The sequence below is a fragment of the Marmota flaviventris genome, chromosome 8 (genome assembly GCF_047511675.1).
Source record: "Marmota flaviventris isolate mMarFla1 chromosome 8, mMarFla1.hap1, whole genome shotgun sequence".
Classification (NCBI taxonomy): domain Eukaryota; kingdom Metazoa; phylum Chordata; class Mammalia; order Rodentia; family Sciuridae; genus Marmota; species Marmota flaviventris.
The window spans coordinates 7,939,142-7,963,496 of NC_092505.1; the positions used below are offsets into that span (position 1 = coordinate 7,939,142).

Here is a 24,355-nt window from a genome sequence, read left to right on the forward strand (position 1 = left end):
TGCCATAGAGTTTTCTTAGGTTTACAATATGTATACAATGGCAAGGAGGGGATTGCAATGCTAATTATATTAGAGTGCTATTTGATAATTTGTTTAGGGTTATCTTGAACATATTGCAGTTTAGGGAGCATGCAGGAGACCTGTTTGACAGCGTGGGTGTGCTGTTTGCGAAGAGTCCCAATAATTCTGACCACAACTGATTATAGCCTTTCTGATAGCAGATTTTGGGATCCCTCTCTTTGGTCTGCTTATCTTCCCTGTCCCTTCCAGTGACCTTGCTCATGTCTATATTACCTAACACTGTAGTATTTTTGTCACAAGAAACCAGTACTGAAGCAGCTGCAATAACTAAGCTCCACACCTTATTGGATTTCACTTGTTTTCCTCCTAATACCCCTTTTCTATTCCAGGATCCCCTCCAGGATACCACACTGCATTTAATGGTCATGTCTCGCTGGGTTTCCTTCGTTTATGACGGCTTGTCAGAGCTGGTTTTCATGACAGAAAAGACATTTTAGGAATCCTGGGGCTGTTTCTTTTTTTTCAAGGAAGAACGCGAGTTATGGGTTTGGGGAGGAATACAGGAGGAAAATGCTGTCTATGTGACTTATTCCGGATGCTGTCGCCTTGACCAGCTGGCCAAGGCGGTATTTGCCAGGTTAGTTCCCACCCAGCCCCTCTTCCACGTTGTACTTCCAGGAATCCGTTTACTAAGCACAGCCCACATCCAAGTGGTGGGTAGAAATGGAGCTCCGTCTCCTGGAACTGGTATCGACGTGGATTATTTTGGAATCCTCCTGCAAGGCGGGTCTGGAGCTGGGCAGAGAGCTGGGGCGGGACAGGTGGGGAGAAGGGGCGAGACCGTGTCCCCGCCGTGGGAAGGGAGGAGTGGAGCGGGGTGGGGAGCAGGTAGCGCCAGCCCGGTAGGGCCTGCGGTCGGCCAGGGGCGCCCTATGGGCTGCGTCCTAGTGGAGCACACCGCAAGCCTGGGCAGCTAGGCTCCTCGGAGGGCCGTGGCCACCTGCGCGACCTAGGGCGCCGACCCAGGGGTCAAGGTTGGGCGCAGCCTGCGAGTCGTGGCAGCTGCGCATGCGCGCACACTGGCGACGGGAAGGGGCGGGGCTCCGCGAGTGACTGACGTCTGGGCGGTCGAGGGCCGGAGGCGGGCGTGGTGGCTCTCAGCCTCTGACTGTGCGGGTTGGGCCGCCCTCGGCCCGTGCACTGTCAGAGGCCGTGGCGAGCTTGCGGGTGAGCCGGGGGACTTCCGGTCAGAGCCGCGCTTTGCCCGGATGGCGGCGGCTAGGGCTTGCAGGAGGGTCTCTCTTGAGTTGGGCGTAGGCGGAGATGCGCGTGCGTGGCCGCCGCCCGTCCCAGCCGTGCGCACGCGCGGTCTGTTCCCTTGGGCGTGCGGCTCGGGCGCAGGCGGTGGGTGTCCCCAGCAGGCGGCGGGCGTGATGGAGCGCGTCGGGGACCGGAGGGTGGCCCGGCGTCGCGGGTGAGGGCAGCGCTGCGGTCGTGGCCCGCCCGACGCAGGGGGCCTTCGAGCCACCCCGAGCCCTGGAGGAAAGCCCTGCGGAGCGCGGAGCGCTGCTCGTACGGAAGCAGCTTGTAGAAATTCTAGTAGCCATTCTTCATCTTGCCACCTTGGCTTGTCTGCTTTTTTGACTTGTGTTTTCTCCCTAATCTATTGCAAACACCTGTTTAAAGATGTTTATTCCAAGACTGTGATAGCTAAGACAAACAGCATTTTTTACTTTACTTTTTTTTTTTTTTTTTGGTATTGGGTATTGAGCCTATGGATTTTTTACCATGGAGCTACACCCCCAGCGCTTTTTATTGTTATTATTTTAAATTTTAAGATGGGGGTCCAGTTGGTGAGGCTGTCCTCAAACAAGTGAGTGATTCTCTTGCCAGTGTCCTCTCATTGTCTGGGATTACAGGACTGTGCCACTGAAAGCGAATTTTTTGATTTGTCAAAGAGTTTTAATGGAACAGGAATTTCACAGCTCTGCGTGTTCTAAATATGGTTAATTCAAATTGGTGTTTTAGTAAATGTTGGTTACGACTGTGATTGTGCAAGTCACCAAAGCACTCGTTTATAAAATCAGTTATGACCCACCGTGGCACACGGTGTAATCCCAGCATCTCTGCAGGCTGAGGCAGGAGGATCATAGGAGTTCAAAGCCAGCCTCACCAATAGAGAGGAGCTAAGCAACTCAGATTCTGTCTCTAAATAAAATACAAAATAGAGCTGGGATGTGACTCAGTAGTCAAGTTCTCCTGGGTTCAATCCCTGTACCAGGAAAAAAAAAAAATTCTGTTTTCAGTTTCAGTAGCCACATTCGAAGTACTCAAGATTCCCACTGTATTGGGCAGTCCAGAAATAAGGTATTTGCATCATTGCGGGAAAGTCTTTTGTACAGAGCTGATTCTAATTATGTTGCCCTTTCAAGGTGATTTTCCAATGGAAATTTTTAATGGGGTAATGATAAAATATAAGCAGTTGTAAGAAAACAATAGAGATCTTACAGGTCACCAAAGCACCTGTTTATGAGCCAGGCATGGTGGCACACACCTGTAATCCCAGTGTCTCCAGAGGCTGGGGCAGGAGGATCTCTAGTTCAGAGCCAGCCTCAGCAACAGTTAAGATGCTAAATAACTTATTGAGACTCTGCCTTAATGAAATACAAAAAAGGGCTTTAGTCCTCAATACCAAAATAAATAAATAAATAAATAAATCAGTTATGAAGTTTTCATTAAGGCTTCAAGCTGAAACTGTTTCAGAGGGACCCATATGATGGGGTCTCCTTTATGGAAGAGATCTTGATTTAGCTCATGGCACAAACATTTCCTGAACAAAAAGCGCATTAGAGAAACAGCTTACCCAAATGTACGTTTGCATATTCAGCAGTGTAAGGATGGTGACTGTCATCCAGCTGGAAAGTAAAACAAAGACCTGTTTTGTATTTTAGGCTGGCACCTACACAGAAACTCCAGTTTAGTATGCAGAAGGGTAGAGGGAGAACAAGCCGGATCAGGAGGCGAAAACACCTCAGAAGTTCTGAATCAAGAGGAGGTATGGTTTTGTTTTTTTATTAGTAAAACAGAACTCCTTTTTGTCTAGCATCCAGTGATATACATAAAGCCATGTAGATAGATATTGTTCCAAAGTAATGTTTCTTAAAGAGCATTTTTTTTAATGGTGCTCTTGTATTCTTTCCAACCCTGGGGAGTATATGAATATATTTCAGTTATTGCTTCAGTAGTTTTCTCTGGGATGATCCAGGATCTGTGGCTTGCCGTGACCTTAGTTATGTGTAGGGTATAAAAGTCGGGGTGTAAATTCATCACTCCCAATCTATGTAATCAGCCTGAAGGAGATACAGTATGTGAAAGTGCTTTGGACAACTTAAAAGTGCTGTTTAAATGTAAATCGTATTTGTATAAAATTAGTTACACTCTTCCTAGTTGACCCCAAGCGTGTCAGCACCATTTTGAGGCAATCGCTGCCTCCTCAAGCTTCTTGGCCCTCCATAGCCTGTGGCCAACTAAATCTCTCTTAGCTTTGTTCCCATTCTACCTTTGCCCCCTGGGATGATTTCCGCTACTCCTTTGCCTCCATCCTCTTTTGCTGTCTACTTGTCACTGTTGGTGCAGCTTTCCTGAGGGATTGTGTCTGTGTTGCCTGTTTGGTTAGGTGTGTCATGGGATCCTCATGCCTTTTGTGTGAGATCTCACCTCCTGCCTGGCACTCGTGTCTCTCACCAGTGGAGCTCCAGTTTGGCCGCTCGATATCCTGGAAATACGTCACCTCTTCTGAACACTTCCAGCTCTGCCAATCTCTGTAGTTCTCCTTAGCCTAGAACATCTCCTTTCCTTCTCCCAGCTTATTTGCCTTCTCTCCTGTGCTCAGAACTGAGCTGAGGTCCTGTATTTTTGAAAATGCTCTTTCTACTAGTCATTGACATTAGTCTTTGCAATCATCCTTATTAGGTGTACTCTTCTTTGAGGATCTAATATTTTTCCAAGCTTTCTCATGAAACTCTTGTTTCCAAACCGGACTAGTTTTTGAGGATCAGCAATATAGTGTATGTTTTTTCATAGAGGCTACCATAAAGCTGTGTCTTTATCTGTGTGTATTTATGTGTGTAAAGTTGCTCATTAAATTCTCATTTAAAGGCTGGGTTGTGGCTCAGCGGTAGAGTGCTCTTCTAGCAAGTGCGAGGCTCTGGGTTCGATCCTCACACCACATAAAAATAAATAAAATAAAGGTATTGTGTCCAACTGTAACTTAAAAATAAAAAAATTTCTCATTTAACCTGACATACTGGTGGGTACCTATAGTTCCAGCTGTTGGGAGGCTGAGTGGGTAACTGCCGCAGTCTGGCTGGGCACACAATCACGAGCCACCACACAGCTTGTAGATTCAAACAGCAACTCTTTATTCCCGAACTCACACCAGCCGTCTACAAACACGTTCTGGGGAAATCCACGTTCTCTGCCCAAATTCACTCCCACTGGGCTTCTGTCTCCCCAAAATATACTGTCTGAATCCCGTGAGAACTCAAGGGGAACTCAGGCAGCAGGATACGCCCTATTCCCAGCAGGAATAATCTTAACCTTAAACTGGTAACGCCCTAAACCCGATTATCTTAAACCGGGAACACCCTAATCCGCCTTGGTCCTTGAGCAAGGTCACCTACATTCAATGTCACTGCAAAATGTCAGCAACATGGGGTACGCTGGCAAGGAAATTGTCATACCTACTTGGCTTATGGCTCCCAGCAGGAGCCCAGGAACTCCCACTTGAGCCCAGGAACTCAGTGCCAACTTAGGCAACACAGTGCTACCACATTTCAAAATAAACACATAAAAAATGATTATGCTTGTTAATTTATTGCTCTTACCACAAGATCTATTTCCTTGTTTGTTGATTACGTACGTTGGAAGGCTTATGCCTTTGCATTTTTTTTTTTTTAGTTGTAGTTGGACATAATCTTTATTTATTTTTATGTGGCGCTGAGGATCGAACCTGTTCCTCACACATGCGAGACAGGCGCTCTACCACTGAGCTACAACCCCAACCATGCCTGTGCATTTTTAAAAAAGATTTTTACTGAGGTATAATTCTCATAATGAATTTTGTATAATTAAAGTATATAATTTGGTATGTGTATCGTAAATGAAGTCATTATGCTATAAAATTTCCATTTTTTAAAAAAATATTCTTAGCTGTAGATGGACATAATACCTTTATTTATGTGGTGCTGAGGATGAAACCCAGTGCCTCATGTATGCGAGGCAAATGCTCTACCACTGAGCTACAACCCCGGCCCTCCATTTTTTTTTAATAATCACTTCCTACCATCCCTGGCTGAACCCTCTGTACCCAACACCTTGAGTAACTTCTTAAATACTTTCTGTCACAATGGATTAGTTTGCATTTTATAGAGTTGTGTGTAACTAGAATCACACAGTGTGTCCTGTTCTTAAAAATGTGGTTTATTTTATTTAATTTTGAAATAATTCCACATTATTATTTGTATTTGTTCATTCTCTTTTATTGTTGAATACCTTTATTGTTTGTTCATCCTGTTGATGATGGAAGGATGTATAATATATTGTATATGTGTAAGTTTTCCTTTTTTCCTTGAGTTCATTCACTTGTTGTTTAAAATCAAAGCCTCTGAGTGGTGTTCACTGGTCATGATTCTGCCCAGAAGTTTTGGAAGTTGAGAAGATTGATTCCTATCATTAGAGATAAGAACCTGGCACTGGGATAAGAAGTCACCTTAATAAGTATTATCACAAGACTATCATAGTTCTCATCTCTTCTGAGGGCCTGTGTCTTTCTAAGGCCATTCATTTCCCCGTAAGTGCCTTCTCCCCCACCAAAGTACCCTAATGAGATGGTACAGAAGCCCCACAATTTAACCACCTCCTTGAGTTGCATTTTTCTGTGAATATCTGTGTGTACAGGTGAATAAAATTTTGTCTTTATTTTCTTGGTAGAGTGTCTTTTGCCAGAGTAATTGCAGACCCCCAGACCCTTACTGTAGAGCTCAAGTTTTGCTTCCCTCAAATTGGGCATTAGAGTCATTTGTGTTTTGGGCCATTGCAAGTGAAGCTGCTGCGAACACTTATGTACAAGTCTTTGCATGGACTTACGCCTTTGTTTCCTTGAATAACTACATAGGCGGGAGTGGTGGATCGTGTGGCAAATGTGTGTCTAACTTGTAAGAAATTGCAGCATGGGCGAATTTCTCAAGTGATTCTATGTTCTATACTCCCATAGCAGTTTGTGAGAGTCCCAGTTTTCCATGTTCTTGCCAACATTTGTTGGTCTGTAATGTGGTCTATACTGAATGCTTCTTGTGCATTTAAGAGAAATGCACTTTCTGCTGCTGTGGGTAACGTGTTTAGCAGTCTCCTTCCATTTCTGCTGGGTCCTTGTGCTCTCTCTGCTTCCTTGGTGATCCTCTGCTTAACTACCCATTATTGAGAGCGGGGTCTTTAAGTCTGTAGTGATTATTGTAGAATTGTCAACTGTTCCCAGTTTTTGCTTCAATATTTGGGGCTCTGTTGTTTGGTTTCTATCTGTGTGTAATTGTTATATCTTCCTGATGGATGAACCCCTTCATTGTTATAAATGTCTCTCTCTACTGACTTTTGCTTGAAAGTCTTTCTGGTCTTTTGTTGGAGTAGTCACTTCTGCTCCCTAGGTGCTGTGCATCTTCTGGGGCTTTCTATCCTTTACTTGCATTATCTGAAGTGTCTCTGTTGACAGGATATACTTGGATCTTGTTTTTGTCTAGCCTACCAAACTCTGCTTTTCCCCAAATTTCCTAATCCACTGACATTTGGTGTTATTGATAGATGTGGATTTACATTTGCCACTTTGCATTTTGTTTTCTATGTGTCTCCTATCTTTGCTTTTGTTCCTGTACTTCTATACTGTTTTCTTTTGTATGAAATCAGCATTTTCTAGTGAACTGTTTTAATTTCTTTATTGTCTTTTCATTATGTTGTTCTGGATTATTTCCTTAGTTATAGTTCTAGGGAGTACCATATGTGTCTTAATTTGATTAGAATCTATTTCATTCTTGGTCTTTATCAGCTTGGGTTACCATAACAACATACCATAGAATGGGCTTCAGCAATATAAATTTATATCTTAGTAGTAGAGGCTGGGAAACCTCAGGTGAAGGTGTTGCTGATTTGGTTCCTGGTGAGTGCTGTCTTCCTGGCTGGTGACCATCTGCATCACCACTGTCTGCACATGGCAGACCATCTCTCGCCCTCCTTTTTGGTGTTGGGGGATGGAACCCATAGCCTCACACATGGTAAACGCACTCTGCCACTGAGCTACACCCTCAGTCCTCTTTCTTTGCTTCTTGTAAGAGCAGGGATCCCTTGGTAAAGGCCCCACCCTCACGACTTCCTGACCTCATAACCTGAACTCCCTAAGGCTCCATCTTCAAATACGATGACTGTTTAACATACTCATTTTGGGAGGGCAGTAATATTCAATTTGTAAGAGTCTGTTTATATATTTTTAATTGTAATATTTTGAAGTTCTTAATGTGCAGGTCTACATTTTTTTAGATTTATCTGTTTTTTAGGTTCTTGAATTTTATATTTTTTTGATGCTATTTCATATGATATTTTTAATATTATTTTTTGTTTATTGCTCATATGTAGAGATACCATTGAATTTTTATAAATTGATTTGATATTCTGCAACATAGTATTTTGGTATTTGTATTTTATTATATTTCATAGTTTTGAGATTGTTTCTCTTTGTATTGCCTAGGATGGCCTCAAACTTGCAATTCTCCCGTCTCAGCCTCAGTAGTAGCTGGGATTTCGGGTGTGTGCTACCATGCCTGGCTAGTTGGTTGCTTTTTTGTAGACTCCCCTTAGATTTTCTCTATGGGTACTCGTGTCTTCTGAGAATAAGGACAGGTTTACTACTTTTTTCCTGTTTCATTCCTTTGGTTTGTTTTTCTTGCCATGTGTACTGGTGTTGATGAAAAGGGAGAGATGAGATACGCTTCTCTTGGTCTTGAAAGCACTGAGTTTGTCACCATTGTGTCCGTGTTAGATATTATTTCCTGGGCTGAGGAAGTTTCCTTGTGTTAGTTTGCTTAGAATTTTTATCAGGATGGATGAAATGCTTTTATGCATCTATGGAGATGATCATATAGTGAATGGTCTTTCTGTTTTAGTTGATGTTAAACCTTTTATGATCAGTCCATCTGATATTCTTGATTATAGGTGTTCTTAGTATACAGTAATTTTAATGAGCATGTTTTTTCCTCTCTCAACCAGTGAATGAGAGCTACAAGTCTGAATTTATAGAGCTAAAGAAGTGGCTGAAAAACAGGAAGTTTGAAGATAGGAACTTAACTCCTGCTTGTTTTCCAGGTAAAAGTTGTGCTTTAGCTCTGCTGACCTCTCTCAGATGGGAGTGGGTGGAGCGCTCTCTGACAATACATCTGTTGCTGGGTGGTGGGCTTCTTGACTTGTCTACACTCTTTGTGCTTCAACTTGTTGTAAAGATAAATGAACGTGATAGATGAAGGGAAATGACAGAATGATGAAATCAAAAGGAAAAGGAGAATGAGAATATAAAAATAAGATGAAGTCATGGACAGGGGACATAAAAGACACAATTATGATATATTACACACCTGTGGGAGGGGAGCTACAAATTCAACTGAGCCAGGTTCTCTGGTATTGACAGGACCAGTACCGTGACTCTGGGTCTCCTGTGCACTAAATCTAGTTGTCTGTTCAGTGGAAGTGCAGGTGTCCTGGACCCCAACCTGCAGGGAATGCCTAGCTAGGCATCATAGGAAAGATACTGGGTGACCCATGTGCTGGTCACCTTGCCTGTGGTGGTTTCCTGGGATTTTTTCAAGCATGCAGGCTAATGGGATTATCCCTGGCCCCAGTGAGTTGGCATAGTTTTCTGTAGGCAAGGGAGGGGCCTCAGTCTATATTGTCCCTCAGCTTAGTGTCAGGTGTGCAGTTCAGTGTCTTGGAGGAGGAGCTGGTGAATGGCCAATTGATCAGTGCTAGAGGCTGCACAGTCACCTGAGCTGAGGCATTTTAACCTCTGATATGGGAATTGAAGAGCTCATTGTGGAGGTTAGGTTGTAATTTTCTTCTGGAACATTCTGTCACAGAAGTTGGATAGCTTGCTATTAGTGCATACCTGAATACAAGGATACCCTGGTGTGCCCATGGGTGGGCTAGAAATAATGGTAGAATACACCAGGATGCCCTTCAAAGGGACTTGGGGTCTGCCACAGCAGAGAGAAGGAGTTGTGTGATAGAAGGGCCCTGAAATTCTATATCACAGGGCAGGATACAGACATTTTACCTCATAGAAAATGTAAAAGTATATGTTACTGAATGCTTCCTCTGGCCATTAACATTATCATTCAGTTTTAATTTGACTTTGAGCAAAATAAGTTCCTCTGTGTCTCCCAAGATAGATGATTTCCGTGTGTGCCTCTGGCCAAGTGAAATGATATGTTGTTCCCCAAGAATCAGCCACATGTGGTGAGTTTGGACTAAATTGCTTGATTTGAGTTAATAACAACAGAGAGGGGCTCCAAAACAGTGTAAACAGGAATGGCAGGCCATAGTGAACTACTGGCATGTCCAGGGAGGCAGAGGAAGATAAGGGTTTTTAAAGGTGAATGAGAAGGTTTGGGTAAGATAAATGAACAATTTTTGTTGGCTGTAAGGATCAATAACAAGGGTGGCATCATTCCAAGGTTGAACAGACAATTGCTGGCAGTTATCCTCACAGAAGTATTTTTGTTTGAGGTTGTGGTTGTGGCAGAATCTTTTGTGACAGTTGGTATTGTCAGGCAATCAAGTGTGAGGACCCTTCCTTCACGGCACAAGTTAACTCCATTTTGGTTCTGACAACTTTGACCTAGTTGTTTTGTATCAGGGTTTCTCCTAGCTCTAACAGAATGTTTAATTTTCTGTTTTTGTGAGTCAAAGAATGATCTGTGAAAGCCACTCTGTCAGATTGATTATAATATCATAAGGAGTTCATGATGTTTTCTAGAATAGCTTCCTGACCTCCTCTCCCTTGGGAGTGGAGGGCTAAGGACACCCATCTTCAGCCTTTTGTAATTTTGAAACTCATTTACATTTTTCTTTCAAAATGGGCTCTCTAGGACCTTGAAGATACAATTGAAGATATTCACCTCTTTTCCATGTTTGCTTTCCTAGGTACAGGAAGAGGGCTGATGAGCAGAACACCCCTGCGAGTGAGAACTTCTCTTTTGTCCTTGAAACCTAACACAGATTTTGGTGCTTTGTTTTTGTGGTTCAAATCAAGTGAATCAAAAGTACTTTACTTATAACTATTTCTCTTACGATTCTGTCAGGAAGGGTTAAGTTTGCTTCATATAAAAGACAAAACCAAGTGTCTCAGTGCTTAAAAACAGTGCAGAAGTGTAAGCTGTCATTTAATAAAGCCTAGAGGGGCCAGACCTGTGGCCTTCAGAGGCTCAGACTCCTTCTAGCTCTCTGTCCCTCCCTAAGCCTGTCTAGGCTCCTAGAGCAAAAGGAGGGAGCAAGGGGGAAAGGCAGTGCAGGGATCCTCCCTGGAAGGATGTTCCCAGTGCCCCGCCCCCATTGGCTAGTGTTCTGTTGCTCCGCCTGGCGGCTACTTGGGAGGGAAAAACCTGCTGCCTTTTCTTTGGCCCCTTGCTCTTTAAATGGGACTTTGTTAGGAGAAGAAAGAGAGAAGTCATTTTGGTGTAGGCCTCTCCTAATGCTTCACCACATCAAGGTTTAAAAATCAGGTCATATTGTAGATCTGTGAGGGGTGCTGTTCGTGGTACGGGAGGAGAGCCTGAGCAAGTTGGGGACAAGGCCGGATCCAGGGGTTGCTGCCAACTCTGGGATTGGCAACGAGATTCCAGTCCTTCCTGCTTCTGTTTCCTTACCTGATAAATAAGGAGATGATCTTTAGGTCCCTTTTAGTTTTTCTCTGTGGTATTTTAGAGCATTATGTGATGCATACTTTTCTTTAAAGTTAGAAATTAATTGCTTCCTTTACCTTAAGTTTATCTAAACTTTTTTTTTTTTTTGGTGCTGTGTATTTTTATATGCAAAGCCTCCCTCAACCCCTGAGCTACACCTCCCGACCCTAAATTTATTTTTAATTCCTTTATTTAATTTGTTTTAAACTCAGCTAAGAAAATGATACCTTTCGATGTTGTAATTCTATTGTGCTGCTTTTATATTTTTTATTTGTTTTCAATTTTTAATGGTGGTAAGATATATAAAACTTAGTTTGTCATTTGGACCATTTTTCATGTACAGTTCAGTAGTGTTAAGTATATTCACATTATTGTGCAATATTTTGTATATTTTCAGAAAGGCATAATAAGTCAATTATGCCTTGACTTATTTGAAGCAGAATTTGAGTAGAAGAAATAGACCTCTCATATATATAGCAGTATCTATAAGTAGTTTTTGTTGAAATTATTAAACGATAATTGGTAGTTGCTTCCCTTGTACTTTCAACTGTGACTTTTTAATTAAACTTTTTGAAAGTAGAGACATTTTACATATAGTGAAATGCACAGATCTTAACTGTATAGCCTGGAGAATTTATTTGTTAAAGAGATATTTACCAATCAAGATATAGGATGTTTTATTTATTTATTTTTTAAAGTAGAAGATCATGGGATGTCTACACTGATCACCTGCTTTATAGATTCAGAAACCATAAATTGAGCTTTAAGATAATTTTAAGATAATTTACTGACTGGTTAAATTACTGATGCTGGTTAAAATGAAAGCAGGCTCTTCTATCTGCTTCTTAGTGCTCTATTTGGTGATTGTTACTGGTTCCATAATGTTGTACACTACCAGTGTCTCCAGTGTCCAGTGCCTGTTTGTTACTTTTTGTCTTCGTTTTTTCTCTCTGTGGTTGTATCTTAGTAAGAGAAACTGCAATGTATACTTTTGCAAGTGGTAGAATGAGAATCTGTGTGCTGGGCTGCCTTCTCTGGCACAGATCTCAGAGATTAGGCCATTGCCTGCTCACTTGGATTTCACTGGATAGTTTTTTTTTTTTTTTTTAAGAAAAAGGGGTCTCATTATGTTTCACAGGCTGGTGCCAGACTCCTGGGCTCAGTTGATCCTTCTGTCTCTGACTCCTGAATAATTGAAACTAAGCAGCATGCTGCTGTGTCAGGCTTTGTTGGATGGAACTTTTTTGAGTGGTTTGTGCCTGTGCCCCCAGGTATCACTGGTTCCTCACATAAGAAATTAGAAGAACTATATGGTTTCAAGTGTTTCCATGTTTCCTTCCTGTGCCGGTTTGACAGGTGGGAGTCATTCCCATTCTGAACTTTTAATTCTGTGTGGTTGTTGAACCTAGTGTTCGAGCGGACTCATCTGCTGACTCAGGGAATTGGGAGTGAGCCTGCTGTTGGGCTTATTTGTAGCGAGTAGTAGGGGCTTTTGGGTAGATGATTGCGGGATCAGTGACTTCACAATATGTACAAGTCCATCCCAAAATACTGGTGTCCTAAACTTTATTTTCTTTTTGGCAAGGAGGGACAGATGATTATTTCATTGCCTGAGAGTTGCCTGCTCACCACGGAAACAGTGATTCGAAGCTACTTAGGGGTGTACATTACTAAGTAAGTGACCACATCATGTTGATCTGGTGCCAGTGCTTCTCCTGAATGCCTTTGTCATGGCAAATGTGTTATCCAAGGCACAATTCAGTAGGATCCAGATGCTTATCTAGCAGATAAATATCTGAACTCAATTGAATGCAAATTGAAAGGTATATTCTGTCCTAGAAATTTATTCTTCATGCATATAAACTGCATTTTGAAGTCTTTAATAATAGACTGCAGGGGACACAGGTGTGAGTCCTTACCCATCACCTAACTAGAAAGTGGAGGTTAAGTGGGACCATATATGTAAATCACAGCCAAGTGCCTTGATAGGTAGCAGTTGTTCCCTTGGTCATAGTAGGTATCCACGGGGGTTAGTTAACCCTTTCTTTTAGTTTAACCCTTATTTTTATGTGCTTGAATTCTTCCTCAACTATGAAGAGCTTTAATATTATGAAAGAATTAATTCTCTTTAGGTATAGAGAGGAGGTGAAGTGGGAGTTAAGAAAGCTGAGAGTATATTCTGGCTCATTTTTGGCAGGCATTTGTTTGGGTGCACCTCAGCGGAAGGAGTTTCTACATTATGGGTTGAAAGGTTGTGCTGTTGCTTAATCCCAAGGACAGCTCTGGGCACCCGCCCTTGCATCTTTGTATTGCCTGACTGGGGGGCAAGGTTGCCCTTAGGGTTAACCTTTTCTCATTCATTCTTTAGTTTTAGGTGGAATGCATCTCAGTATAAGAATCTGGATATTTGGATATTAAAAGATTAATGATAACTTTTTCTAAACACATTCATGCCACATGAGATATTTTATCAGTAATTATTTAACGAAAATTATGTAATTTCTAACAAAGCACGTAAGTTTAGTGAGTGTATTATGATTTCACTCAGTGCCATCCTGTAGAATGCTGGGCAATGACAGAGGTGTTTTATTTTGCATTGTCTAAAATGGTAGCCACTGGCAGAAATGGCTTTTGAGTACTTGAAATGTGACTTACCATACTAAGGAACTGAATTTTAAATATTAATTTAATTCTAAATAAACAGCTATATATACCTAGTGATCTCTATATTGGATGGTATACGTCTAGGTTTTTTTTTCCACCATTTTTTTTTCCCACTGTATTTTATACCCTTATCCAGGTGAAACCAATGGGCTTATGGCAGAAGCTTTCAAACAGGAGAACAAAGTTGGAAGCAAAGAGGTTTTTTATTGATTTTTGTTTTCAAAAACATGTAAAAAATCTTGTAAACAGTCCTGGAATCTGTAGAGTCAGCTTTTCTGACACATAAATGTGACTTTTTGAGGTCCCTGGCCAGGATGTGCTTTGGAGAAGAGCCTTAAGGAAGGAGACAGCTCTTGGGGTGTTAAGTCAGGGTAGGGCCTGTCGACCATTGGAGCACAGTTCTTCCTGCAGCAAACCAAAGTACTTAGCTTATTCCATATTTCAAGTTAGAGTAACTCCTTCAATCTGACCTTAATTTTCCAAGGTGGAAGCCTCGTCCATCTCCTCTGCTGGCTCTGTGCACCTTTTTAGTGTCAGAAAGGCATGCTGGGGACCGGTCTCTCTGGAAGCCTTACTTGCAGATTTTACCCAAGACCTACACCTGCCCTGTTTGTTTGGAGCCAGAAGTGGTGAATCTTCTACCCAAAGCGTTAAAAGCAAAGACTGAAGAGCAGCGAGCCCATGTGCAGAAGCTTTTCACCTCCTGCAGAGACTTTTTCTCTTCCCTGCAGCCTCTGTTTGTAGAGCCCATTGACAGCATCTTCAGCTACAGCGCCCTCCTGTGGGCCTGGTGCACTGTCAACACCAGAGCTGTGTACCTGAGGCCTAGGAAGCAGGAATGCCTTTCCGCAGAGCCGGACACCTGTGCGCTTGCTCCATACCTGGATTTGTTGAATCACAGCCCTCACGTCCAGGTGAGAAGCTGACATGGTGACACATGTCTGTTTTGATAGGAAGATTTCAGTGTGTAGAACCTGGGACTTTGAATAGTGAGCGGGACCAACTGGGAAAGTGTAGCTGACTTCGGGTAAAACCGTGGGACCCACCTGCCTTTCGTGCATTCTGGGTTTTTCTTTTTGACTCCATTGTCCTTCTGGAATGCTTTTTCTTTGCCCTATTTCTCCGCTTTGCTGTCCAGGCCTCAGGAGCCCCGGGCTCCATCCTCTAGGCTACCTTTACCAGCAGCTCGAGTCCTCCTTCCTTCATGCTCCTTCTAGACCGGGGCCGAGGTCTAGCTTCTTTCCTGTCCCATCCCTTTTGCACTTGGTGGCATGGCTGTCAGAGCATTAACCTTTGCTCTGATCACTGAGGGACTCCTCCTTCCTGCATTAAGCACCAAAATCTTTGTGGATGGGGACTTTTTGTTCTCTTTGGAACCCCAGGGCTTAGGGCAGAGTGGCGTATAATAGATGTTTGGTAAACTTTTATTAAATGGATGAATATTTGTGGGGAGAGGAGTCAGGAAATCATGAAGAATCCTGCTTTGGGAGATAGCCACAGAGTCACAGATACCCTCTTTCCCTGCCCTTTCCCTTGGTGGCAGGTATGGGAGATGGGTGTGTCTGCAGGGTAAATGGGTATGCTGAGGTAAAGGGCTGACTTTCAGGGTGGAGAGGAGTTCATCAGTGGGCTTGCCTGTGGGTGAGGGGTGCACGAGGGATGCACTGTGCAGGCGCATGGCTGGTTCTGCTTGTGCTCGTCTCTTTATGTGACATGCGTCCACGAGAACATCACAGATGCCAGTGAGAGGAGATTGGGAAGGCCTGCTGTGCTTGCTTAGGCCCAGGACAATGCCTGGCCTGTCCGATTATTACTGTTACAGAAAGATGCTTTTTCCACAGTGTGACCCACAGGGGTCAGGGGTCAGAGGGGTGTTTCTGTTGATATATACGAATAATGCCAGGGTGTGCAGTGCCGTAGGATGCTGGACTTAGGGACTCAGTCACTATCCATTGGCATGACTTTATTTTGATGGGGCTTTTGGTGCATTTATGCTTCAAAGCAGTGATTTTATAGACTACTGTAGGAAGACCACGAACTGCGGCCTGTGGGTGTGTGGCCTGGGTTCCTGAGCTTCTAAGAATGGTTAGTACAGTTTTAAAGGATTACCCAAAAATAACTTATGACAGAGGCCACAACTCAGCTTTTTAGTTTTATATTTAAAATAATCTCTAACAAATTTCCATTCTAGGTAAATGCAGCATTTAATGAGAAGACTCGTTGTTATGAAATTAGAACAGCTTCCGGTTGTAGAAAGCACGAGGAGGTATTCATCTGCTATGGCCCACACGACAACCAGCGGCTGCTGCTGGAGTATGGCTTTGTTTCCCCCTGCAATCCTCATGCTTGTGTTTATGTCTCAAGAGGTTGGAATCAATTTTGCTTTTCTTATTAAGACAATTTTTGTCCCACTTGGATATGTTGTTATTTTGAGTTTTATTAAAAATAGTAAAGCCTTGAAACATACCTACACATCATTTACTTTATCCTGGGTAGAGCTAGCCCTATTCTTTCTAACTGTGCAGTTTCAATTTTGAACTCAAAACAGCAAAGCTTTGGTTGATAAAGTGGATAAGAACTGAGCAGAGTTTTATTGCACTAGGTCAGAGGTCTAAACTGGAAGAAACCTAGACCTACACTGTCCATACAGGGACCACTGGGTACATGGAGCTGTTTCAATTTAAATTGCTTACAATTAAATGAATATTTAAAATTCATTTCTTAGTAAGGCAAGTCACATCTCAAGTGGTTGAAAGCCATTTCTGACTAGTGGCCACCATATTGGACAATGCGAAAGGAAAGGAAGATTTCTAAGGAGATAAGCATAGTATTATTAGATCGAAGGAAATGGAAATATTTGTACTGAAGCCTTGTTACTGAAGATAGGATTAGAAAGCAGGGAATGAAAATGTTAAGATACTGTGTTAATCAAAGAGATAAGTGTAATATGTAATCCTATGTTTGGAGATTAATGCCATGGTTAAAAAAAATTGATTTCACTTGTGTTCTTTTATGGTCTGCTAACTAGCCATTGTCATTGATGATAATATTTTAAAATAATAATTTAGTCATTAAATTTATGATGTGAAAATTCCAAATTTAGTATTTGAAATAGTACTTAGAAGGCTGATTTTTATTTTTCTTCTGAAATAGTAGTGGTGGTTTGGAGGTCATGAAGAAATGTCTAGAGATTTCCCCAGTATATAATTTGAAGTAATCATGTGTAAGTTGAAAGGGACATAGAAATGGTCAAGGTTATACTATGCATCCTTTACACAGACTAATAATACTCCTCAAAATATAAATAAAACAACTAAAATTGGGCCTTGCAGAGTCTCTTGGAAAACTTGCTTTGAGGTTGGCTCATGTTTCAGAATCCTGATAACTTTAATATTGATGGCTATGAAATGATAGTTGTCAAATAAATTAATTTGAAGAAAAATCACATTTTTGTTAAAAAATAAAGAAAGTGCTTTGGGAACAATCCAGTAGTAGAGCACTTGCCTAATATATGCTTTATGCTTTCTACCATAGAAAGAAAAAAACCCTTCTTACCCTGTCCTATTCTCCAAATAACTGTCGATTTTTACATATTTGCATTTTTTTTGGTAATTGCAACAGTCATTATTGTGCTATTTGAATTCTGCCTTTTAAAAACTCTTGTTACAAGACTTCTCTCATGTTTTTACAGAGCCTGTGTTTTGTTGGTTGTGGTTTTCCAAGTTATTACCTTGTCTTAATGACCTGGTTTTGTTCATTGATTGACTTAATGGGAATATGAACTCAGCTTGTGGGTGTTTTGTCCTGAGGCCTTGGAATTCTTACAGTTTTTCAGGGACTAAATAATGATCTCAGTGAATTGGACTTGAAGAGTAGATTTCCTTCGTGTGACTTAGGAAAAACTGTTTATACTTGATCCTAATGGGAAGGAAAGTAAGTGCAGATGGAGAGGGAAGATACACTTTTGTGTGAATTATACCCTAAATTTCTGTATGAATTTTTTTTTTTAATGCAGATACACTTGTTAAATATCTTCCGTCAACTGATAAACAGATGAACAAAAAGATTTCCATTCTAAAGGATCATGGCTTTATAGAGTAAGTGTTTCCCTTTCCCTTTTGAAATTACTCTTTTAGGAAGTTTTCATGAAAAAATTGAGGGTTGGATTTTTCATGAGACACCTCCTAACTCCATCAGCTCACTGGTAGGTGTTAGTTGAGCACTTACTATGTGCAGAAAAGTGGTGCTCACTGTTGTGGAGGAGAGGACACAGGACTAAGACACTTTAAAGAAACTTATTTGAGGGGCTGGGGTTGTGGCTCAGCGATAGAGCGCTCACCTAGCATGTGTGCGGCCCTGGGTTCGATAAAGATAAATAATAAAATAAAGGTATTTCGTCCAACTACAACTAAAAAGAAAAGAATCAAATAAATAAATAAAAAACAAACTTGAACTATTCAATACTGTATTAAAAGAGAGCCCCCTGCCTCTGCCTTGTGGCAAGGCCGGATGGCCTTCAGGAGAACCAGTCACCAGCATCGCGGTACAGGCGCTGGGGAAGGGGTGGTTGGTGGTTCCACACTACATGGGTAGATAGGCCTTTAGGTTCTCCCTTCCAAATTTTCTTTGAGAATAAAATTAAGGTTTAAAATTAAGATAGCTCTCATATAGCAGTTGAGTGAGAGCTATCTGGCTGCTGTAGCATCCAGATTCTTCCATCATTCATCACTATGAACTTTGTCCTGTGCATCTCTTAACCAAGTTTTGCTTCTTACTAAAAGTGATTGGAAGAATAGCTTTTTATATTCTCTCTCTCTCTCTCTTTTTGTACCAGGGATTAAATCCAGGGTGCTTAACTACTGAGCCACATCCCTAGACCTTTTTATTTTTTATTTTGAAACAAGGTCTCAATAAGTTGCTTACACAGCTTAGCTAAATTGCTGAGACTAGCTGCAAACTTTCGATCCTCCTGCCTCAACCTCCTGAGCTGCTGGGATTACAGATGAACGCCTGCAGCTTTTTATTCTTTAAAAAAATTTAAAAAGAGAATTTTTTGTTTCTTAGACTTTATTCTTAAGTACTCTTAAGTATTTATTCTTAAGTATTGTTTTGACCAACATCGTAGGTAACAATGTTCTAAAAAATGCTCTAAAAAATGTTTGGCTTATCAACCATTTGTCATGGTGTCATGAAATACTGATATGACAGAAATGTCTTTGTTTTTCTACTTTAGAAATTTGACATTTGGATGGGATGGGCCGTCTTGGAGGTTACTCACAGCTCTTAAGTTGTTATGTCTGGAAGCTGAAAAATTGTAAGTTCCACGTGTATTGGTCTGAAGTTGTAGTCACAACCTAGACACAATTTGGGGGTGTTGGCTTTTATTTAAATACCCAAACAGAGAAAAAAGAAAGGCCATTCTGTATGTAACTGAGTCATCCAGGGTGTATTTTACCGTTTCAACCGTTTCTGGTTTTAGAGTCATAATCACGTACGTGGCTCTGGAAGTTTTCATTCTCAACTCTTGTGTTTCTCTGCTGGTGACCTGATGGCTTTTGTGAGCAGTGTCACCATTCAGCATCAAGACTCAGAGTAGTTCTGCTTTTCCTGGGAGCAGCAGAGCTCCTCACACAGCCCTGCCTGTCAGTTGCCAGGGCAGATCCAGAAGCTGTGTTAAGGAGAGCCCTGGGGTTTTCCATGGGGAGACAGGTGGAGGAGCCCCGGCAGGCTCCCTCGCATTCCTGTGAAGCTGTCAGTGCCACTTGCAGCAGCCTCCTGTCAGCACCTTTGGGTGTGCTCTGCCCAGCACAGGGTTGCTGCAGCCTGGGGCCTCCTCAGGGAAGCAGCCTTCATCTTGCTGCTGCCCAGCATGGTTGGAGGACTTCTTGAAGAGGTGAGGCCTGAGGAATAAATGAATAATGCTTAGAAATTGCTCTTAGCACGGTGCTGGATGTAGTTGGTGCTCACTCAGTGCTGCCTGCTGTGCATGATGCTGCCTTCTTCTCTTCCTGTAGGAACTTGGGAAATAGACGATCTCAACCATGGGCAGCACAGATATGCACTGTGCAGGTCCTTATTCATGGAATTTTTTGGAAATTTGCAGTAATTTGAAAAACCTTGCAGATGAACTGCATAGCCTACAACTACTTTAAAAGTTAAGAAAAAGTTAGCTATGTCATGAAAACATCAAATATGTATAGATAATAGTCCATTTTATCATTTGCCACCATAAATATACAGAAAGTTAAATTTTATCAAAATTTATGCACAAACATATCAGAAAGATGCAGTTTTAAATCGTAACTGCATAAAATTCAGTGTAGTGGATATTATGTTACTGTAATACCTTTGTATCCCTCCTGTTGCTGTTGTGGTGTTTGGAATGTCTGCTTAAAATTCTGCTGATCATCTCTGCCTGAGCATTTGTCTCTGCAGTAAGTTTTGTATCACAGTAAAAGCCATTTTTCCCAGCCCTTGTGTGTTTTCTGCCGTATATGATACACACAGCACACAACATATGTATTAATTGATTATATTATTGTTAAGGCTTGCAGTCACCAGCAGGCTAGTAGTAGTTGAATTTTGGGGGAGTCAGCAGTTATCTGTGGCTGGGACAGTGGCACCTGTAATCCCAGCAACTTGGGAGGTTGGGTCAGGAGGATCAGAAGTTTGAAGCCAGCCTCAACAACTTAGTGAGGCTCTAAGCAACTTAAAGAGCCCGTATCTCAAAATAAAAATTAAAAAGGGCTGGGGATACAGTTCAGTGGTTAAATGCCCCTGGGTTCAATCCCTGGTACCAAAAAATATATATATGTGGATTTTTAATTGTGTGTCAGCACCGTCAGCTCCTGAGTTGGTCAAGGGTCAGCTGTAGGTGTTTTCACTCTCAGCAGATGGTGTGTTTTGTTACTGATATGTTTCTTTCTTTTCATTATAAAAGAAAGCTTGGGAATATTTGTGGTCCTCCCAAATGTACAGGCATCCTGATTCATTCCTGACTGTACTGTATTTTTCCTCTTTATTTTTTCCTTTGACTTGTTCTTCCCATTCGTTTGTTTTACATTTATTTTGTTTTGTGCAGACCCATGCAAAAGCATTTTGCTTTGTGAAGTGCGTTCCAAGTTGTCACCATGCAAGTGTTTTTATTTTTATTTTTTAATATTTATTTTTTAGTTATTGGCGGACACAACATCTTTGTTTGTATGTGGTGCTGAGGATCGAACCCGGGCCGCACGCATGCCAGGCGAGCGTGCTACCGCTTGAGCCACATCCCTAGCCCCGCAAGTGTTTTTAAATCCTTCTCAGAACAAGCCAGATATGAGACCTTTTCAGGCACTTCAGCCTAAAGTTAAAGCAACTGGACATTTTCCAGAGGTCATCCTTAGGCCTCTTTTCTTCCCTCAGAGTCACTTCTGGGTCGGGTGCAGGAAAAGCAGGCGGTGGGCTTCTGCCTGTTGGGGGTTTGCGAGCTGGTCGCCTCCCACCCTCTTGTTCTGTCCGGCCAAGGCCTGCAGCTTTCCCAGTTCTCACTTCCCTTGGGTTAGGTAATTGTGAAGATTACATTAGGTAGTGGTCATGCTTGGGACACTGTCCAGGCACATGGTAATTTTCTGCTTTCTGTCACAAGCACTCTGTTCCTGAGGCGCAGCCTTGTCTCTTGACTCTGCAGACGTCACGACTCTTCCCTGTCGGGTCTTGTTGCTGTTCTGAGTTTCTAGCTGGCTGTGTCTACGTCCACTTGCACGTTGAGCGTGCCAGTGGAATCTTGTCAGCCGATTCTCCAGAATCTCTGCTTCCCAGTCAGCCCCTCCACCCCCTCTCTCCCTGATGGTGCTCCTTCCTCACGTGTGGCCTTGGCTCTGTCCCCTTCCGGCTCAGTGTCCTGCCCTAGCTCACCTACACTCTTCTGCCTTCAGAAAGTCAGCCCCACCTGCCCACCGAGCTCCACTCCTGCAGACCTGCATAGTGTCTAAGCAGAGTGGCTTTCACGTAAAGAAAGCTGTGGCTGTACCTGTTGAGCATTTTGCTTTGTGAAGTGCGTTCCAAGTTGTCATCCGGCAAGAAAGACTGTCACTTGAAGAGTAGGACGACTCCAGTGCCTTAGCTCCCAAGTCCTCTGGCCTTTCTGCTGTAGACCTGGCTCCCTGTCCTGTCTCTCCCTTCCTCCTCTGTCTCCTGCTTTATTCCCTTGGCTGGTGGGCACGACTCCACTTACCGTGTCCCAGACACAGGGTTGTGATGATGGTAACATCTGCTTGCAGCCAGCAAGGAGCACACAGTCCCCCTGCCTTTTCTTTTTGGCTGCTCCTTTTTGTGCACCTTGTTGCTTCCACACGGGAACTGCCCATGGTGTGAAGGTTTTAGGGAAGCTGCTTATAGAAGGAGTTTAATTATGCTTTGGAAGAATCGGAGGGGACTTTGTTGTTTGCAGTGTGAAAGCTCTTTATTTCTCAAGAGCCTGATGAAATTACTTTATTGAACATTTTGGTTCTAGTACGTGCTGGAAAAAAGTTCTTCTTGGAGAAGTAATTTCAGATGCAAATGAGAAGACAAGTTTGGATGTAGCCCAGAAAATATGCCATCATCTCCTAGAGGAGAGTTCTGCTATGCTTCAGAGGGTACGTCTTAAGCATTGTGACTGTGAAGTTATTTGTTTTATACATGTTATTAAAGACAGTAGATCTTTTTTTTAAAAAAAAAACATTTATTTTTTAGTTGTGGGTGGACACAATATCTTTCTTTCTTTCTTTTTTTTTTTTTTTAATGTGGTGTTGAGGATCAAACCCAGTGCCTCATGTGTGCTAGGCTCTACCACTGAACTACAATCCCAGCCCGACAGCAGATCTTTTTAAGAGCACGTTTTATGTCTTAAATGTTGTAAATTCTAGGGCTGGGGTTGTGGCTCAGCAGTAGATCCCTCACCTTTTGCACATGCGAGGCCCTGGGTTTGATCCTCAGCACCGCATATAAATAAATAAAATAAAGATATTATGTCCAACTACAACTAAAAAATAAGTATTTAAAAAAATGTTGTAAATGCTAGATTTTACTGTTGATTTTGTACCTACGCCTTTAAAATTTTCCCTTTTAATTGACAGATTAAAAATTGCATATATTTATGTTGTACTACATGATGTTTTGAGATATTCTTATATATATTATACCTATACATATAGGAATGCCTTAATCAAGCTATTTAACATATACATCATCTCATACCTTTTTTTGGTTGTGAGACTCTTTAAAATTTAATTTTTTAGCAATTTTCTTTTTCTTTTTTTTTTTTTAAGAGAGAGAGAGAGAGGGGGAGAGAGAATTTTTTTAATATTTATTTTTCAGTTTTTGGCGGGCACAACATCTTTGTATGTGGTGCTGAGGATCGAACCTGGGCCGCATGCATGCCAGGCGAGCACGCTACCACTTGAGCCACATCCCCAGCCTTTCTTAGCAATTTTCAAGGATGCATACTGTTAGTAACTGCAGTCAGCATGCTGTACAGTAGATCTCTGATCTTTGCTAGGTGACTTTGAAGGTCTCTGGAGCCTTCTCTTGTTTAGCTTGGGTGTTGTATCCCTTGACCAGTGTCTCCCCCGTCCCTCACTTCTAGCATCTTCTGACACCATTCTGCTCTTTTTCTGTGTTCAACTTTTTTCTATCCACATATAAACAAGAACTTATAATTTTTGTCTTTCTATTCCTGGCTTATTTCATTTAACATAATGTCTTTCATTTAGTGTAATGTTTGTCTGCGTTGTCACAAATGACAGGATATCCACCTTTAAAAAGTTTTTTTTTAGTTATTGATAGTCCTTTGTTTTATTTGCTTATTTATATGTGGTGCTGGGAATCAAACACAGTGCCACGTGTCCAAGGCACGTGCTCTACTGCCGAGCTACAACTCTAGCCCCCAGGATATGCACCTTTTTTTAAGACTGAATAGTATTCCATTGTGTACATACTCCGTGTTTTCTTTATCCATTTGTCTGTAATGGGCACTCAGACAGATTCAGTGTCTATGCCTGTACATTTAAATAGGTAAAAATTGATCACCTGATTTCTTACTAATAGGTTTTCTTTTATGTTTTAACTTAGTATTTTAAGTAAATGAGAAATCAGCTCATTTATATGAAAATGTGACTGGGATTATAAAAAGTAATTTTAAGGAACCTTGAAGACATTATGCTAACTGAAAAAAGTCAGACACAAAAGGATATATGTAGATTCTACTTCCATAAGGTATTCAGAACAGGCAAATCCAGAGTGACAGAGTAGAGTGCAGGTTACCAGGGGCTTTTGGGAGCAAGGACTAAGGATGCTAATGTGTAGTCTCTGGGGTGACAGAGAGTCGGAGAGGAAATCACGCAGTGCCACTGAACTATACGCCTAAAATGGCTAAAGTGGCAAATTTTATGTTCTATTTTACTACAGTAAAAAATAATTTAAAACTCACTTTCAGGTTTCTCACATGAAGGATGAAAAGGTGTCTTTGGTAAGCCAGCTGGCTTTGGTGGAAACACTGTGGCGGGAAGAGCTGAAGGTCCTCCAGGCCTCCGCTGAGACCCTCGCCAGTGTGCACACCTCTTACCTGGCCTCCCCCGAACGCCTGGGGTCACCTCCTGTGGTGGGTGTGACTTAAGCATTTTTAAACTAAATTGGATTAAACGGATTTTATCTCA

At 42.0% G+C, this 24,355-nt stretch overlaps 1 protein-coding gene across 10 annotated transcripts; it reads left to right on the top strand.

Annotated features, from left to right (window-relative positions):
- The first annotated feature begins 637 nt into the window (after positions 1 to 637).
- Positions 638 to 24,355, top strand: Setd4 (SET domain containing 4). 10 transcript variants are annotated; one of them, XM_071615065.1, is made up of 11 exons: positions 638 to 658; positions 2,973 to 3,076; positions 8,332 to 8,427; positions 10,258 to 10,295; positions 12,601 to 12,689; positions 14,164 to 14,593; positions 15,871 to 16,045; positions 17,695 to 17,776; positions 18,913 to 18,993; positions 22,174 to 22,297; positions 24,136 to 24,355. In XM_071615065.1, the coding sequence occupies exons 2-11, from the start codon at positions 3,004 to 3,006 to the stop codon at positions 24,313 to 24,315; spliced, it is 1,368 nt and encodes a 455-aa protein (XP_071471166.1). In that variant the 5' UTR covers positions 638 to 658; positions 2,973 to 3,003; the 3' UTR covers positions 24,316 to 24,355. The 10 variants fall into 10 exon arrangements, with proteins under 10 accessions (XP_071471166.1, XP_027785013.2, XP_071471165.1 ...); XM_027929212.2 differs by lacking the exon at positions 638 to 658 and adding an exon at positions 1,126 to 1,248; XM_071615064.1 differs by lacking the exon at positions 638 to 658 and adding an exon at positions 1,506 to 1,593.

Excerpts from the sequence above, each read along its gene's own strand:
- Setd4 (XM_071615062.1), top strand. The coding sequence starts at position 1,860 with ATGGGGGTCCAGTTGGTGAGGCTGTCCTCAAACAA. Across the intron at positions 10,296-12,600 it reads TGAGCAGAACACCCCTGCGA|GAGGGACAGATGATTATTTC; the intron begins GTGAGAACTTCT and ends CTTTTTGGCAAG. Across the intron at positions 16,046-17,694 it reads TTGTGTTTATGTCTCAAGAG|ATACACTTGTTAAATATCTT; the intron begins GTTGGAATCAAT and ends TTTTTAATGCAG.